Source organism: Eucalyptus grandis, chromosome 9 (assembly GCF_016545825.1).
Source record: "Eucalyptus grandis isolate ANBG69807.140 chromosome 9, ASM1654582v1, whole genome shotgun sequence".
Classification (NCBI taxonomy): domain Eukaryota; kingdom Viridiplantae; phylum Streptophyta; class Magnoliopsida; order Myrtales; family Myrtaceae; genus Eucalyptus; species Eucalyptus grandis.
The window spans coordinates 18,604,577-18,623,986 of NC_052620.1; the positions used below are offsets into that span (position 1 = coordinate 18,604,577).

Sequence of the window (19,410 nt, forward strand, 5' to 3'; positions counted from 1 at the left end):
TCGTCAGTGACTGCACAACAACTAAGACCCTCCCTGTTCTGGCTCGGCTTTGCTAATTTTTTGTTTGAACGATGAGCTCAAAATACTTGCTACGAGTGTGTTCCAAAGTACCAGGATGATCCAGACAAATCCTCGGCATCAGAACCCGTCTACAAGTGCTCGGAGATGACTGTGAAATTTACCAACGGGGACTTATACCCAACACCACCTGGGGTTTCAAGGTGAGTGCGAACGCCCAGCATTTAGTCCGGGCTCATTTCTGCGACGTCATTAGCCAGTCCACCGACACGGTCCACTTCAATCTCCACGTTTATGGGAATTTTGCTGAGTTGATCGACTCATATGATAATTACGGATTGCTGTCCCCAGTTCCTTTTCAATATGATTTTGTGGTTCAACCGGGCAGCTAAGGGCTAGTGAACATTAGCATAGGCCTCCTTAGTGCCTCAGAGACACGTCTCGGAAGGCCTATCTCAATGGCCTGGAGACAGTGGAGATCATAGGGTCGTGGGACTCGGATTTTGTGCACTTAGACGGTGATAACCAGAATAAGCACGTAGGCCTCGTAATTGGGCTAATTTCCGGAAGCATCGTGCTTCTCTGCATATTTGTATCTGCAGCGATCTTCATATGCAAGCATGGAAAGCCAAAGAGAACTGAAATTTCGGCTTTGTTGCCGTTGCCAAATATGAATAAAACGAAAGTACTTTTATTTTTTGTCGATTTGGAACCTAAAATTAAAAATTTTGAAAAATGATCTTAATGGATTTTCAGAAAATTTTCAATGTCAAATTTAAATTAAAGCTAAAACAAGATGATTTGTGAGCTTTTGTATTTTTCAATTTTTTTGTTAAAAAGTTGATCAAAAGTTAATCTTTTAGTTGATTTTCATTAAAAAGTTGATTTTATGATCAAAACTTTAAATTTTTTTTGTTGCCAAAGCAATATTAAGACTAATTGGGATCTTTTTGTGCAAAAAAGCCAAATTTTGATGCGGAGTTGACTTTTGATCAAAGCTTGATAAAAAAAGTCAACTCAAAAGTTAATTTTTTGACGTTTTGGGTTTTCATTACAAATGAGTAATAAATTATCTACAAATGATTGGTCAAAGAAAATAAAAATAAAGATGACACTTTCGACTTGAGAAGCAGACTCGATCAGAAATCATAATCTCACGTTTTTACTTTTAATGACGCGTCCGCTAAAAATTAGGTATTAAAAGTGGTACTTTTACTTTTGATCAAAATTAATAATTATAACTCTACTTTTTTTTTCTTATTCAATATTTTTCTTGTACTTCTTATTATGTTCCACGCTACTTCTCCTCAAATATCTTCTTTTGCAGTCAACCTTTGTTGATACGGGTCGCTAGCTTTCTAATTAGAACTAATTGAGAGAAAAAACAATGAAGAAGACATATTGCAGAAGATTTGTTGATGAAAGGAGTGAGGTCAATCCGGGACTAGTGTTTTTACCGAGGTAGCCATGGTCACTCCTACTCGAAGCCCGCGGCTTGTAGTCGCTCAAGCTTGAGACCTGGGCTCGCCGTTGCCATGGCCAGTCAACCTTTGGTCTCACGGCCATGCAAGAGCTCAAGTGGCTGGTTGCCATGGCCGCTATCTAAAGCCGGCTGATCTCAAGCTCATGGTCGTAACCACTGCTCAAGCTTTTGAGTTGTGGTCATGGCCGCTACGGGTCATCATCGGAGAATACTTATAGATTACATTGTTATGAGATGTTATTATTGGAGCTAGCAAGTAGCACATAAAAGGGGGTGAATAGGTGATTCTATCAAATCTATCCAATTTATCTATTGGACACTCTTCAGAAGATTATCTTTCAATCCGTCCGTTGGACGGATGTATATCAAGAAAATTGAGTAGCCATTTAGTGACAAAATATGAATCTTCATTGATTCTAGTCAGACATAAAATAAAAGTCTTGGTTTTCAAAAATAGATGTCTCTGTTAAAAAAAAAAAAAGAACTTGTATTCAAGTTTGATTGCCAATTAATTAAAGTGTTTTGCATTACAACATTGGTTTGCAAAACAATCTTTATGATTAAGAGTCAATCAAGTTTTTTTTAAGTCTGAAATCTGAGCTAGATCACTAGCCATAATATATGTTCCAAACTTGTGTATGAAATGGAATGCTAGAGTCTAAAGAATCTCAACTTTAGTATAAAGTCCGAATCTATTTCGCTTGAAGTAAATTATCATTATGGCTTATAATCTTTGAGTTTGAATACGTTATATGATATCCACACAAAATCTTGATAATATCCACTAACTAGCTTATTAAATTCAGAATAACTTAGACTTAAGTCTGAACATGATCGAGATTGTTATAGACTTCTCTTTCGAGAGTGTTTCCCTAAATCAAGAATACTTCAAGACATTTATATGGATAGTTTTGTCAACTTGAAAATTCATTAGGAAGTTTTCTCAATAGTTATTTGTAGTCTTTTATTGGATTTGAATAACAAAAATCAAGGTTAGAACATTTTCGACAATGTTGGCATCAAGTGAGCAAAATCCATTGCCAAGTCTACCAAGGATGAATGATGACACTTTTTATAAAAATAAAAATGGAGGGATGCTTTTAAATAAAATAGAAAAAGCCAAGGACGATTTGAATTTTGGACAAAAGTGAGGCGTCACCGATTTATCTAATATTTTCAGCACGACCTATGATTTTTCAAAATCAACATTGACTTCCGTGCGACCGTCTCCTCCGGCTGCTACTTAGGGGTGAGCGGTTCCCGGTTCCTTCCAGGTTCCGCTTGGAACCTGGAACCTACCCTCGGGTACAGGTTCCTCATTTTTTGGAACCTAGAACCTACCTGTCAGAACCAAGAACCTGGAACCTACCCTGTCACAGGTTCCGGGATCGGTTCCAGGTTCCAACAGGTTCTTTTTTTTCTTTTCTTTTTTCATTTTCAGATTTGAACTATAACAAAAAGGAAATAGACAAACCAAAGAGAAACCAAGCAGACTAAGAAAAGCTCTTAAGATAAGCTCTCATCAAGCACTATATCATCCACAAGTAAACAGAACCCAAAGAAACCTTTTGCAATAAAAAACAACTGTAAATAGTTTCTGAAGCAAGAGATTTGACTCCCCAATCCCGACATAAAGAATTACCACATAGGTAAATGAAAAGGACAGATCACATCCAGCAATGAAGAAGGAGGGCAGTAACCTTGCCAAAAGGCCACAGGAACATAGATTTTCAAGTTTACAGGTGAAAATCTAGTTAAGAAAGATGCATATATTCAATGACTTCCTTTTCTCCCAATATTATGTAATCTCAACATATGGGAAAAGTAAAAGTTATTGTAAAAGATGAAATTTGGTGTCATTCAATATTATCGATTGTTGTGAGGCAATGACAAATGAAATTTACAAATTCAGCATTAAGCAAGTTAGCTAATTAAAGTTGGATAACATCTTGGGACAGACCTTGTTGAGATAATTCATTTGGGTAACTACACATGTAGCCACCACCAACATAAAGAACCAAGTCTCCGGAATAGATCAACTGATTCTTCCCTCAAAAGTCAACTTCAAAGAAGTCCCACGGGCTTTCACACTCATCACCTGCAGATAGATCATACAACTTATGAAAACTGAGAAAGAAAAATACCCATATGCAGAAGTAATTTAGACATGTCCCCACAACAATTATTGTAACTCATTAACTTTGTTTTGACAGGACAAAAAGAATAAGAAAAGAATACAATTTGTCCCGGTGATGAGCCTCCCCGCACCCCGAATCAATGATCTACCTAAAGCTAACGATGCAAGGTCAACTCTTGTGTTTAAGTGGAGCTTCCAACAATCTGGTTGGCGTAAATACACTAAAGTAGGTTGGAAGGAAGAAAAATCCCAAAAGATGCAGAAGCAGTTGATTTACCGAGAGAGAGCCCATTAATGAGCAGATGCCAGTGTAAACTAGCACATCCGTGTGCCCACATCTAGGTGAAAAATGGAAACCAGGATGAACACCAACATGATTACCAAGTCGATGTAAAGCAGAAAAGCTGAAAAAGATATGTAAATGCAGTCAGTTATCAGCAAATCAGTGATCGTATAAAGAACACATAAACCAGGCCTGAAGACTGACCTGGTTGAGTCGCCATAATCCATATTTCTTGAACAGAAGTAATGAGACTTTCTTGCGGTGCGTGGATGACAATTATGACAAAACCGACAATGCACATCACACAGCCCAACATCCCTAACTTGTGTAGTTTCTCCTTCAAGATGAAGTGCGCCAAAGACAAAGACACTAACCAATTGATCCAAAGTACAGTAACGACTCGGTTAAGGGATGCCCAGAAACTAAAGCATAAAGTTAATGGGTCAATTTCTTGGCTTCTTCTATATTATGATTATCACTTTGTTTCCTATAAAAAGAACGCAACATGAAGCAAAATAAGCCATTTTAAAACTAACTATCGCAGCCAAAAAAGCAATGCACATGCTCTGAGTTCATTAGATAACCTCGACTTCAGTGGTTAGAATCGATTTAGCAAGCTCTTCAAACCGTAGCGTTACCAGCATTGTTCTCCTCGATAAAGCTAATAGTGGAGTTTATAAACAGTGACGATGCCTATGAAATCTTGCCAATCTGGAGGCTTGCCCTGCAAATGAAGAATCAGAAACAAATGGATACCATCTTTCACAAAAACTCAAATTTTACCCTAAAACAGAAAGAGAGACAGAACAGTAGAAGAAAAATTCACCAACCCCTCCATTTGTAAGTGCAATGGCCATGATAGCAGCAAGCTCCATGACCCAGGACAGGGGATTCCACATGAACCCCAAGAACTTCGAGGGTGTCGAGGGAGGTTGGGCGACTGCGAGCACGCGGCGGCGCGACGGCGAAGAAGACACGAGTCTCACGGCACCAACGGCGGCACGGACGGCGCGGCGAAGACGGCGGCGGTCGCGGCTCAACCCACGGCCAAGGGGGGAAGAGATCGGTTCTGGCGGAGGCAGTGGAGGTTCTGAGCAACGACGGCCCGGACGGCCGAGAGAGCGGTGGCAAGAGGTGGTGACAGTGGCTTGGGTACGGCGGCGGTGGCTCACGGCGGTGAGGGGCGGCGCGAACGGCGCGACAACTCGTTGGGCTCAACGGCGAGACAGCTCGTCGGATGAGCGTGGGGCGGCGGGGTGGTGGTGGTTCGGTGGCCAAGAGGTGGTGGTGGTGGTGGTGGTGGTGGTGGTGGTGGTGAGTAGAGCGTGAGGCGGCACTGTGGTGGTGGGTGAAGCAACAGCGAGCAAGAGGAAAGGAAGAAGAAGAAGAAGAAGAAGAAGAAGAAGAAGAAAGAAGGGGGGTTTCGGCCGAGAGAGGGGGAAAGAGGAGAGAGAAGAAAAGAAAAAGTTGGGGGGCAGGAAGTGACGTGAGAGGAAAAAGTGGAGAAAAGAAAGAGAGAGAAAAAGAAAGGGAAGAGGGGGAATCACGTGGGGGAAAAGAGAAATAATGTGTTATAGGATTTTTTTTTATTTTTAATTTTGACCGGTTCCGGTTCCGTCGGTTCCGGTTCCTATGGGAACCGGAACCGAACCTGAACCGAGAACCGAACCGGTCCCTTTAGAACCGGGAACCGAACCGGAACCGAGAACCGGAACCGGTCCCTTTAGAACCGGGAACCGAACCGGAACCTGCGGTTCGGTTCTCCGGTTCTCGGTTCTACCCGGGAACCACGCTCACCCCTACTACTCACGGAAAGTTGAGCGAAGGGACATCCATCTTTAACGTTATATCTCGTGTGCCCCATTCGCGGAAAGTTGAGTGGGATGAGAAGGGCCAAATCGTCCTCAGCATTATCCGTTTGGGAGTCAAACTGGTCTTTGCGGAAGCAAATTCTTCCCCTCCCAAATGGGCCACTCATCTCCAGCTCAGAATCTTCTTCCTGCCCATCTTCCTATGCCTGATAGTCAATCTCAAGTCATCACAATTCACGGGCCAATCACCAGCTGTCTCTCTTCCGAGGCAGAGTTTCATGCTCTTCCTCTGGTTCGATGGCAAAGCTTCACATCCATGGAGTCCACGCCCCTGGCTTCATTCTCTTCTTCGTCTCTCTTTAGTACCCACTTCTCCTTCTCGCTCTTTCCTCAGCCTACACAACTCAGACCAGTTACTTCATCAATTGTGGATCAAGCAAAAGCCAGAACTATTCCAACAGGGTCTTTGTTGGTGACACGGGTTCTGACTCCATCTCCTTCACAAAACAGAGTACCTCCGCCCAATCCAGCAGCCAATTCTCGAGCGTCTCACCTATCTACGACACGGCAAGAACCTTCAGAAACCCTTCGTCGCAATACGTTCTCGAGGGAATGGATAGAGGTACTCACATCGTGCGACTCCACTTTTTCCCTTTCGCTTCCACAAGCAATCTCTCCGAGGCCGTGTTCGATGTCTCTGTAGATGGGCTCACGCTTCTCAGCAATTTCCAAGTGCCCAGTAGTAACGACTCTCTTGTGGTGGAGGAGTTCTTTCTTAGCATAAATACTACTAAGTTCGTACTCTCCTTTCGTCCTCGAGGGTCATCTTTTGCATTTATCAATGCCCTCGAAGTGTTCCTTGTGCCTGATAGATTCATTCCTGGTTCTGCTCCGAGTGTGGGCACTATGGCGATTAATAGCAGCAACTATAGCAGAATTTCCTCCCAGGTTTTGCGCACGGTTTACCGAATTAATGTCGGAGGCGAGGAAGTAGCTCTGAGTTATGATCCTTTGTGGAGAAGTTGGGTTCCTGATGGTAATTACATTCATTTCCCAAACGCTGCATATAGCCATAGCTATGAGGGTGTTCTTAATTACCAGGATGATCTAGACAAACATTTAGCATCGGAACGCATTTACCGGACTGCTAAGGCGATGATGAACATATCTGCTTGGGGATTATACCCCAACACCACCTGGAATTTCAAGGTGAATGCAAACGCCTCGCACTTGGTCCGGGCTCATTTCTGTGACATCATTAGCCCGTCTCTCAACACGGTGTACTTCAATCTTCATATTAATGGAAATTTCACTAAGCACATCGACCCATACGGTGTAAATGGGTTTCGTCAGTCGGCAGTTCCTTTTCATTCTGATTTTGTGGTTCAGCCGGGCAGCTCAGGGCTAGTGAACATCAGCATAGGCCCCGCTAATGCCTCAGACACAGTATCTCAGCAAGCCTATCTCAATGGCCTGGAGATAATGGAGATAATAGGGTCGTGGGACTCGGATTTTGCACATTCAGAGGTTGATAACCAGAATAAGCACGATGGCCTCATAATTGGGCTAGTTTCTGGAAGCATCGTGCTCATATGTGTTTCTGCTGCGATCTTCTTATGCAAGTATAGAAAGCCGAAGAGAACTGAAACTTGGGCTTGGTTGCCATTGCCTGCAATCGGAGGAGGCAGTTCGCACAGTGAACTGACTGAGCAAAGTACTCACGGCTCTGCTGTCCCTAATCTTCATCTAGGACTGAAAGTACCCCTTGCTGAAATCCATTTCGCCACCGACAACTTCGATGGCAAACTTTTGATTGGCAAGGGTGGATTCGGCAATGTCTATAGAGGAACTCTCAGGGACGGCACCAAAGTTGCTGTGAAACGGAGCGAGCCAGGGTCGGGACAAGGGTTCTCTGAGTTCCAAACAGAGATCACCGTTTTGTCCAAAATCCGCCATCGCCACCTCGTATCCTTAATTGGGTATTGTGCTGAACGGTCCGAGATGATACTTGTTTACGAGTTTATGGAGAAGGGGAGCTTAAAAGATCACCTGTACAATTCGGATTTCCCATGCTTACCTTGGAAGCAAAGGCTCCAGATCTGCATTGGAGCGGCCCGGGGCTTGAATTACCTCCACAAAGGCGCAGCTGGAGGAATTATTCACCGGGACATCAAGTCCACCAACATTTTGCTTGATGAGAATTATGTTGCGAAGGTTGCTGACTTTGGTCTGTCCAAGTCAGGCCCACTGGATCAAAGCCAAACCCATGTGAGTACAGGGGTCAAGGGCACTTTTGGGTACCTCGATCCAGAGTACTTCAAGACCCAGCAGCTGACAGAAAAATCAGATGTGTACTCGTTTGGAGTGGTTCTTCTCGAGGTGCTATGCGCAAGGCCTGCTATAGACCCTTCGCTTCCCAGAGAGCAGGCGAACTTGGCTGAATGGGGCATCGCATGCATCCAGAACGGAATCATTGAGCAAATAGTCGACCCTCTTATTGGTGGTCAGATTAATTCGAACTCGCTGAGAAAATATGGGGAGGTTGCTGAGAAATGCTTGCAAGAAGAGGATGAAGAGAGACCTAGCATGGGCGATGTACTCTGGGACTTGGAATACGCCTTGCAGCTTCAGCAAACAGCGGCGGAAAGAGAGATGTGCGATGGCAGCATGACCGACGGTTCGTCAATATTGACTCTTTCAAACGTGAGGAAGCTCCCATCATTTAGCAGACTTGGTCGAAGAAGAGGCCGTGGGCAAAGAATGGGCGGATAGTTCACAGATGTCCATGAGTGGAGTTTTCTCCCAGATGAAGATTGAGGAAGCCAGATGAGTTTCATTGTGCAGTACGTTTATTTAACGTGTTTCTGAGTAGTTTTCAGATATGAATTCTATTTATCTGATAAAGAAGAGTGCATGTACCAATCGTTTTAAATTCTATCTTGTTGAAGCATCTGATATAATGACAATTGTTGCTGTCGTAACGTGTAAGCATATAATTATTTATTGTACAAGAGAGGGCAACATTTGACCGTGATATATCCAAATGTGATAGATATTGCACACCCCTTAGTTGCAGACCTTGAGTAAACACTTGTTCCACAGATTGCGCCATCGATGTCCTGCTCCGTAATTGTTTTTGCTTTTTGGTAATGATGCTAGATGGGTTCTACAGCTATGTGCTATTATTAGGATACCAAACAGTACCTAATTCTAATTTTTTGTTCCCAGAATCAGTTTGGGTATAGAATCGCGTTTGGTAAAATTTTTGTTTCCGGGAACAAATTTGTTCCTGGAAACAGTTTTGGACAAGAATCGAAAATTTAAAAAAAAAAAAAAAAATGTGATTCTTAGTCTGGAAATTAAAAAAATAATCAAAACAGTGAAAGTCTTCTTCTTCCTTTCCGCCATCCCGCGACTACCGTCCACCACCGCCCGCCGCCGTCCACCAATCCGACGAGCTCACCGGGAGGCAAGCCCAACCACCGGCGAGGCTCGCCTAACCCCACCGATGGCCAGGCGGGCCTCGCCCAACCCCGACGAGGCCCGCCTATCCTCTGGCTAGGCTTGGCCTCGCCTGGGTTGGGCAAGCCTCGCAACGCTCAGCCCCGCTAGTGGCCAGGCATGCCTCTCCCAGCCCCGGCAAGGCGCGCCTGGCCACCGGCGAGGCTCACCCAGCCCCGCCAGTGGCTAGGCAAGCCTCACCCAGCCTCAGCGAGACCGGCCTGCCCACTAGCAAGGCTGGGCGAACCTCGCCCAGTTGCCAACGAGGCTCAGCCGACGAGGGCTGGCGATACTCTGGTGAGGTCGCCGGCCACAAGAAGAAGATGAATAGGACAAAAAGGACAAAAAAGAAAAGGAAAAATGAAAAAAAAAAAGTAAAAAAGTAAAAAATTTATTTAAAAATTAAAAGAAATTAATTTGGAACAAAATCAATTAACACGGTACCAAACGCAATTGTATTCCGAATCAGAAATTTTGGATAGTTACCAAACGCGTTTTTTTATTCAAAATCAATTCCCGATAACAGAATAAAAAATAATCATTTCTGGTCAGAATTTGTTCCCGGGAACAAAATCGTTACCAAATGCGTCCTTAGAGATTGCACAAGCCCTATTGTTATTTCCTTTGAAGGATTTCAATAGATTTGATTAGACTCGAGGTTTCAGATTCATTGATATTTCAGAGCATGAGCTTCCTATATAATTCTTGAAAACTACTTCTCCGCTGTTCTCCATCGTTCACCAAAAATGCTTTCCTGCTGAATGGCTTTCGATTCAAATTTCAACCCGTTTGCAATATGATTTTGTGCTGTCTCTGCTTTCAAGGTGGAAAAAGTGCCACTTCATTCTTCTTTATCACCCGGGCTTAGGTTGGTGGCATTAGCATTGTGATTTTTTATGGCCGGGTCGACAATTTTTATTTTATTTTTATCTGATGGTGCTTCGGCTTTTCCGTTTTCTTTCGGAAATAATGAGCTTTGATGTCTTGGCTGCGTTAACTCCCATTCAGGTTAGGGGAAAATATTCCTCCTCCCATCACTTGATTTATGCATTTTGTAGATGCGTAAATTAATCACGTCATCTTTATGCAAAATAAGTAAATTATATCTTATTATACTTTATGAAATTTGCTAGCAAATGTCTTTTCTAAAAGGACTTATAGCAAGCTTGCTTCATTGAATATTGCTTTATGGAGGAATAACTTAGGATTGGTGCTAGGATACTAAGTTATTTTTGCCCCACTAAGATATTTTAAAGAGAATTTTCTTTTTGGATGAATATTCTAAAGAGAATTGATTTAAAGGGATCAAAACGGAGCTTGTTAGGGATGAGTTGGCCCATTCTTTAAACATTTTAGTACATCTGGGGTCAGTTCTATCCTCCTCACATATGGCAATTTGTCATTGGTTTGTGCCCTCATGACGGGTGGCAATTTATCCACCTCTGTTTATAACACATGGATTGCCACATGGCATCATCCTACTCAACCCTCTTATTACAAATAGTCCATTCATCTATTTATTTGGAAACTTTTGGCAGTTGGATCTGGAAACTTTTGGAACTAGGATTGCAGTTCAGACTTTGGAACTTCGCCAAATAATCATTGAATAGCACTCCACAATAAGCGCCACAGTAGAAATTCTACAATTTCCCCTTGGCATTTGAGTCTACTGGAATTGACCATTCCTCTTCATGCTCTCTTTATCTCATCCTGCTTTGGTGTAATTTCTACCTATCCCTAATCCTTTTGTATTGCCAAGGGATCTCACGAGTAAACCACCTCAACAATTTTCATTTTGGGTAAGTCTTATGCCAAGTGACTCTTAACAACCCAATTAAATACACCAAATTCAAAACCAAATTTTTGTATGTCTCTTTTTCCCCGTTCTCCCTTTCTCTCTCACTTCGGCCGTACCTAACTCCAACCATAGCATGCCTCCACAAGCCTTGCCAAGATGCCGCCACCATAACCTTGACATCGATTTCGGCCTTTCCATATCCTTGACGTAACCAACAAATCTGTGCCCACTATTACCAAGCCCTATTTCTCTCCTTCCTCCATTTCACCTGGTCATCTCTCTATCATGGAGCAAATCCAAATCAGTATAGGTGTGTGATCCCTGATGGTGGGTGACCCTCCATGGTCAATGAGCTTCGTTTACGACATCTCATGGAAGGATGGCTCTTAGGGTGCGTTTGTTTCACGGAAAACTTAATGATAAAAGAAAATGCTTTCCGAGAAAGCATTTTCCAAGAATATGGTTTGTTTTCCTTTGTTTGATGATGTATAATTGAAAATGTTTTCTGCCGTTCAAATCCCATTAAAAAATAATTTCACACTTCATTGCAGGAAAAAAATGAATTTTTAATTTAAAAAACTTCAAATTTTTAATATTGTTGTTTATTATTTACTTTTATTTTCTATTTTTATTTTCTTTCTTTTTATTTCCTTTTTTTTTTTTTTTTTCTTTTTCCTTCTTCTTGTCCTTCACTCCTCAGCTTCCTCACACCATCCCTTCTGCTTCCTCTAGCAGTTCGTTCCTGGCTAGCTTACAAGGGGTGAGCTCCAGCTATTGCAGGAGGCGGCAAGATCGCCAGTTGGCCACTAGAGGCTGCGAGCTTACCCAATCTGGCGAGGCTTGAGCCTCATCGCTAGAGGCCACGAGCTCACCCAATTTAGTGAGGGTTGAAGCTCATCGGCCTCAGGCAAGCTCAAGCCTTGTTGTCGAAGGCCATGAGATCGCTCGATCTGGTGAGACCAGAGCTCACTAGCTACTATCCTTGTGGCCGGTGACAAGTGAAGAAGAAGCAAAATGAAAAAGGAAGAAAAGAAAAAGAAAAGAAGCAAATTCGATTTATTTTTTAAAAATGTTTTCCAAATTTTCATTTAAAAAAAAAAAAAATTCAAATTCAATTTTTTAAAAAGATATTTTTATAAGAATAATTTTTTTGTAAACCAAGCATCAAATCTAAGCTTTAGTAGATTCAGAAAACGTTTTCTGGTCATTTCAAAGGGGAAATCATTTTCCTGAATTTAAGTTTTGCTAGAAAAACATTTTCTGTTGACTAGGAAAACATTTTCTGTTGACTCATTTCCCGAGTGACCCAAACGCCGGAAAATAAGGAAAATGTTTTCCCTGAAAATGTATTCCGCGAAACAAACACACCCTTAGTCGGAGTTTTGGGTTGTCATCATGATGGTCAACGATTTGATGATGACCAACGATTTGCTAGCAATACTATGACATTAATGTCGACAAATGAGGAGAATTAACATAAAAGTCTTAAACCTATTGTAATTGTATCAATTTAGTCATTAATTTTTTTTACCAATTTAATCCTAAATATTTTGCAATTGTATTAATTCAGTTTACTTGATCAATTTAGCCAGCTGGCACTAATCTAACGTCGGCCGGCACCGACATGAAAAATATTTGATAATATTTTATTATTTTTAAATTCTTTTATCAATTTTTTTCTTTTTTCTTTTTTTTTTCCTTCTTTACTTCTTTTCCCCATAGTGGCTGGCAAGCCTCCCACAAGAGGCACTAGCCATTGGGTGAGGGTTGTGAAGCTCTCGTTAGCTGCTAGCAACGTGGCCCTCCCTCGGCCTTACCTAGGCAAGGGCCATGACCCTCACCAAAGGAAAAGAAGCAAAGAAGGAAGAAAAGAAAAACAAAAAATAATAATAAATTCAAAAATAATAAAATATTATTAAAAATTGTAGCCTCATTAGTTGAGATGCCTTGTAAATCAAGATAGTTCTAGCTAGTGACAAGTATCGCCAATGTGTGTGTTGGTGAGCTTTATGATGGGTATGAACCTATCGATATATATTAGTAGGCTTCATAACAAGTAATGAATATACATTCCCTGTGTATAGTGATGAGCCACGAGGCGATACCAATGCATCATGAAATAACATATTATTTGCTTGCTTATGAGTGAATGAACTTACATGATAGTTACTAGTTTTTATTGGCATATCATGATTGAAAAAGAAAGAGAACTTACTCATGCATGATTATTTTGTATTGCCTTAAACTCACATTATTTGATTGGTGCTAGATTATGCATATCTCCTACCTTAGACCCAAGAATTTTATACCGGTTTTTAGCTCACCCCTCATTTCTCAGTGTGTAGGATGACCCCTTTGAACATGATTGTGGGTGCGATGTGGATGCCTAAGACCATCAACCTCAAGTTAGATGGTGGCCCGCTTGTGGAATAGTAGGAGAGTAGTGATATTAGTCAACCGACCATTTTCCCAGGACTATATATTTTGTTGTGATGATAACTACTAATGTTTGTATGAAGAAAAAGCATATAGATATGTATTAAACTAGTGCGACTTTCTTTTATGGAATGTTATTATGTATTTTGCAGTACTCCTGCATGCTATTAATCAAAGAAAAAATCTACACATATAGTGCGTGACGTACCTAGGTTGTCACAAGGAGCTCATGGCTGTCAATAATATTTACAAGATTACGTCATTTGTGGTTGTCACAACCCGACCTTGATGCCCCTAGTTTTAGGGATGCGGTATAAAGATAGAATTTAGAGGTACTTGATTGTGAGAACTCCCTCACCATATACTACTCCAAGAGATGTCATCATCTCATTTTTTGAGACCAACCACATGAGTTTGCTTACGGTCTTAAGCTCTCATAAGCTCACATCTTGCATGACAACGGAATTTATTTAAAGTTGTTTCAAACAACCTAAAATTTGGATTCTAGGAGTCGCCACTAGCATCTTTTTTGGGGGTCGACTAGAATACCCAATCAAGGGTTAGGAGTAGTCCTTCGATTTCTATGCAACCAAAGATCAAAGGCTTGAGGATTTGTGTTACGTTAACATTTTTATTAACGCCCTTTCAACACCCAATAGGTGTGCTTTATTACTTAACATGTCCTTACATTTCTTTTTACATTTTTGTTCGTTCCATTCTATTCTAATCTAACTAGAATAATAAAGGAGACAATCAATTAATTGAAGAGACATCACGGAAAGTAAACACCCAAGACAGTTTTAAAGATGATATAAGGAAACAAGTCTAAAAAAGACAATAAAAGAAAAACTCGCAACTCGTTGGACCTTTATACAACACAAAAGGAGCCCGAGACATTTGTTCGGAAATGAATATTACAATTTGAAAAGGTCAAATTGGACATCGATCATTCGCCATCTTCAAATCTTTGAGACCGCCACCTCCAAAGGATGCCTTTCAAACTTATTCTAATCCTAGGCCAATACTAAACTAGAGCATATAATTACAAGACATGCGTCACACAAGCAATGACAAATGCATAGATCAAACAAACGCAAGCAATACAAAGCATCAAACAAATGCACTCCACTTGTCAAGCATGGCATTAGAGTTGGCCTTTGAAATTCATGCAATGCCCTCATTAAGACACCTACCCCATTCATTTTAAGTGACCCACAATCATTAGCCATTGCTTGCGTTCACAAGAAGTGACCAATGCTATGAAATCCCTAAGTCGGGTTCTAAGTGACATCTCAAAGTAATCCACATGATCATGCATCGCACCTAGGCCATTCATCTAGAAATCACACACAAAGTAGCAGCATGCACTTAGGCCATAAAGCCTTAGCTCTCAATCAATCAACCAATTTAGTAATAATGGATCAATTATTCAATCATGCACAGCAATGAATATAATCACACAATGCATAACCATGACGAGCAAAGGCAGTCAAAATCCAATTCATGTGATGCCAAAAAATGATTCATATTCAATTTGCAAGCAAGGGCTTAATTTAGATGAAATTGCAAAGGGAGACCTCAACTTCACATATCGACAAACAAGTCCTAATGAAAGGAAATTTCCAAATTTCAATTGTTTAGAAAACATGTATATCAATTTATAAGAATTTGAACATGTTAGATGTTTTCTGGAAATAAATCCAAAGTCTGAGTGCGAATAATGTCGGTACACTAATCAGACTTCATGAACCATCTAACAAACGTCAAATCTTAACAAAATGGCTTTAATTTTTATTTTTTTTTGAAAGATATGACAGTTTTATAGAATTTGAATGAGTTTGATGTTATTGGGAAATATATCTAGAACCCAGGTGCAGATAATTTTAACACATTTATCGAACTCCTTGAACCATCAAATGATCATTCAATCCGATAAAATTGACATCAAAACAATATTTGAGAAATGCCAAACAACTTTGTTGAAGAAATTTTTGCAATATGGGCATCACATGAACTTATAAAGATCTCAATTTAAACAGTTCAGGAAATCAAATTTCCATAATGCACTATTACTTTGAGAGGGTTGGTAAAAATACCAAAACATGTTTTTATTTTCTGAACATTAATGACAATTAAGTTCAATATGTGACAAACAATTATCAAGGGGACATCGAAGTCTAATTCAGCTTGCTTGATTTTCTAAAAATCACACATGTATGTCAATCAGCCAAATCAACAATCTTCGAAACAAGGTAACCAACTCTATTTAACAGAAGCAGGATCAATCGTCATCTCGACCTAGAATTTTTATGGAAAGTAAACCAACGTGTGAGAGCAACTTTTATGTGGGAAGCATCTCAATTCCTAACACGCGAATTTCTAAAAATCTAAGAGCACAAACAGGTCAGTCAGGAATAGAACAGGGCAATATGAGTGAGAATGTTCTATAGCCAATCGACCCTATCCATTGGTATTCAAAAATTTTCAAATTTTATATGTTATAACATGAATTTCATGGACAAATTTTATCCGGACTCAACCACAAAACAGCACCCAAAAATCACACAAAATTGGCAAATAGTCAGGCCCATAGAAGCACAGCAAGCATTTCAATTCAATGCAAGTTCCAGATTGTAACTCGAATTGGGAAAAATTGTAAACACAGCAAATGATCTTAAAATCATGCAAACCAGACATGAAAAGAAAGCTTAAGATGTCTACTACAAATTTCTAGAAGGTGACAAGTTCAATTAATGTCGTTTTTCAGCTCAAACGAAGATATCTAGCAAACAGGTCTAAAACAGAGTTTACATATTTATGCATGAATAACATGATTTTAATATAGCTAAACGGTTTGCAAATCCTATGAAATTTTTATATTAATTAAAACTAAATGTCAAGATCAAAGTTCATGAAGACACTCAGTCCAAAATCATAGTACAAAAAATATACAAAAATGACAAACCGAGCAGGTCAGTCAGCCTCAAAAACATATGCGGTAAATAGCATATTGCAGATTTTATCACTAATTTTGAATAGGTTTTGGCATAGCAAATGACGTCAAACTCATGCATGGAATATATCGTTTAAAAGGTCGTGAAGTCATGCAAGAATCTCATGCAGAAGTCTAAGCCTAAAAACGACATCATCTAGCTTAAATGAAGACGTTTATCAGGTCGGTTTAATAAGTATACGATTTTCACAGAGCCAGCAATCAAGATCAATCAAGCAACTGAATTATCATCAATCACCACAACCTCTCACAGCAACTTTTATGGCATCTAAAATTTAGATTTAAGCATGACCAATCATCCTAGGTTCGAGTGCCAGCCCCGATTGCGTAAGGCAATCTCGCTTCATGGAGCTTAAGTTCGAGAATATATTATGCCTTGTGTATTTTGCGAAATGAGCTCTAACGAGCTAGGATCGAACTTCGTCGGGACTTAGGACACGTCGAGAGGGATCTATGTAGGGGAGATAAGGACCATCAGAATGGCTCAGGAATGATCCGATGAGCACCGAGTGGTAGCTAGAGCTAGGATTGGTGCCGGACGAACACCTAGGACTGCCGGAAGGAGATCGCTAGAATGGAGGGGTTTTGATGGCTGTTAGGCTAAACTCCAATCACCCGAATGTTGAGAACTCACCAAAGGATGTCAATGGACAGGTCAGGATAGCTAAAAGAGTGGCAGACCACCTGGAACAGCTGCGGAACCGCCGAACAAAATTACCGGCACCAGAGCCAGTCTTCGAGCCGATCGGAAAAGAGGAGCTAGACAGAAGGCTCCAATGCGATTTGAGGCAGCGGATGGTGACGGTGAGACTCACGAGAAGGTGGTGGTGATCAGAGGTGCAGGCGCGTCGCCGATAGGGGCTTATTGGCACGGCAAAGAGGGAGGCCAAGAGAGGGCGATTGGGGGAGGGGGAGAGAGAGAATCTGAAAATGAAAGAGTCCCTCAATTTTGGAGGGAAAATGGGCTTTATAGCTCCTTGTAAGATCATATCCTAGCTCTTGGATCGATTTAGGATTAGGATCTTATCTTCCTAGTTTAACCAACTTACATTATAGCCATTAAGCTTGCTTACGATTGGTCAATAATATGCACATGTCAATTTGAATATCTAAGACGAACTCTCAACGGATAGTCATGATCAATTTTGGGATTAAAGGCTAATCAGGGGCATTTTTGTAATTTCACAAATCTAACGGCAATTTTGTAATTTCACTAGGGGCAAACTTGTAATTTCATGCAACGGGGTGAGCGAAGATCAACTAGACCTTGGGCTTGCCGGTGATGGCGGCTGGCCACCGAAGGTTCATCGGAAAATGGCTAGCTTGGCCGTTTTCCTACAAAGGCCAACCAAGTCGATCGCACCGGTCCAAATTGACTTCGACCGGTCCAAACCGACTTCGACCGGTCCAATCGATTCTTGGTCTTTTCTTGTGCAACTTAGTCTAGGGACTTAATTGCAAAGAATCTTTGTTCAATTAGGAGAAGAAATGAGCTAGTTTGAAAAGAAATTATCCAATTTCAATGAAATTAAACCAATTAAATCTTGTAAAAGCATCTCAATTAGTTCCAATTGGTTTAATCACCTTTATAACATTGGAAATCATGAATATACTCAATGGGTGTACGAAATTAGAATTTCTATTCCAATTAGCGCAATTTGTGCAATTTTCTATCTCAAAACGCAAATCGATTGAAATTGAATCCAATTAATATAACGAGATATCAATTAGTTCGATTACACACATTCATGATGGTTGTTGCATCCAAATTGACACTAAAATGAAGGTACGACCTTTATGCCAAAATTAAATTGAGGGCTAATGTTGAAATTAAACCTCAATCTATCAAATTAAACTTTATTTTTAAAATGGATCAACTTGAATTGCACTAATTGAAGCTTATTAGCTTAGATTTCTTAAGTTCGACTAAGCTAAACCCATCAAATTAGAGATTTCCCAAGTGGCTTTGCCAAAATTGATCATGGATTTGGATTCAATTTTAAAAAATGAGTTGAATGGAAATACTGGCACACAATCCGAGAAAATCGATTCAGACCCTCGATTAAGGCTAAAAAGGGCAAATTTTATCCCAACATGCTAAATCATTGAAATGATCACGAGAGTGATTTCAAAATAGCCTCTAGATTAAATATCGTAAATGAAACTAAGCCAAAATATGAATAAAATGAAAGTACTTTTATTTTTTGTTGATTTGGAACTTAAAATAATAATAAAAAATAGAAAGATGAGGTTATTAATTGATTTTCATAGAATTTTCAATGTCAAAGTTAAATCAAAGCTAAAATAAGATGAATTGTGAGTTTTTGTATTTTTCAATTTTTTTTTTTTTTTTTGTAAAGAGTTTATCAAAAGTCAACATTTTCATTAAATTTGTGATTTTATAATCAAAACTTTTAATTTTTTTCAAAATTTTTGTTGCCAAAGTGATGTTAAGACTAATTGGGATCTTTTTGTGCAAAAAAAGCTAAATTTTAACTTGAAATTGATTTTTTATCAAAGGGTTGACTAAAACGTCAATTTAAAAGTTAACTCTTTGACTTTTTGGGTGTTCATTATAAATGAATAAGAAATTGTTCACAAATGGCTGGTCAAAGAAAATAAAACTAAAAATGACACTTTTGACTCGAGAAATATACTCTGTCACGATCAAAAACCCTAATCTCACATTTTTAACTTTGATGACGCGTTGGTTAAAAGTTAAGTGTTAATAATGGTCCTTTTACTTTTGACCAAAATTAATAACTATAACTCTACTTTTTTATTCTTATTCAAAATTGTTCTTGTACTTCTTAGTTTGTTCCACGCTAGTTCTCCTCAAATATCTTCTTTTGCGGTCAACCTTTGTTGATGGGGGTCGCTAGATTTATAATAAGAATTAATTGAGAGAGAGACCATGAAGAAGACATATT

General features: G+C 40.0%; 1 protein-coding gene and 2 long non-coding RNA genes across 3 annotated transcripts; 1 reads left to right on the forward strand and 2 right to left on the reverse strand.

Annotated features, from left to right (window-relative positions):
* Positions 1 to 3,545: 3,545 nt before the first annotated feature.
* LOC108954239 lies at positions 3,546 to 4,272 on the reverse strand. The gene is made up of 3 exons (XR_005546495.1): positions 4,126 to 4,272; positions 3,916 to 4,042; positions 3,546 to 3,599 (listed from the first exon to the last, which is right to left on the reverse strand). It is a non-coding gene; the product is annotated as an uncharacterized LOC108954239 (long non-coding RNA).
* A 16-nt stretch (positions 4,273 to 4,288) lies between these two features.
* Positions 4,289 to 5,237, reverse strand: LOC120288197. Its single transcript, XR_005546496.1, has 3 exons — positions 4,752 to 5,237; positions 4,506 to 4,645; positions 4,289 to 4,408 (listed from the first exon to the last, which is right to left on the reverse strand). It is a non-coding gene; the product is annotated as an uncharacterized LOC120288197 (long non-coding RNA).
* A 574-nt stretch (positions 5,238 to 5,811) lies between these two features.
* LOC104420356 (probable receptor-like protein kinase At5g24010) lies at positions 5,812 to 8,845 on the forward strand. Its single transcript, XM_039301382.1, is given in 2 exon segments — positions 5,812 to 8,462; positions 8,464 to 8,845. Coding segments are annotated over 2 exon segments (2,217 nt in total). The 5' UTR covers positions 5,812 to 6,344; the 3' UTR covers positions 8,563 to 8,845.
* The last annotated feature ends 10,565 nt before the right edge of the window (positions 8,846 to 19,410 follow it).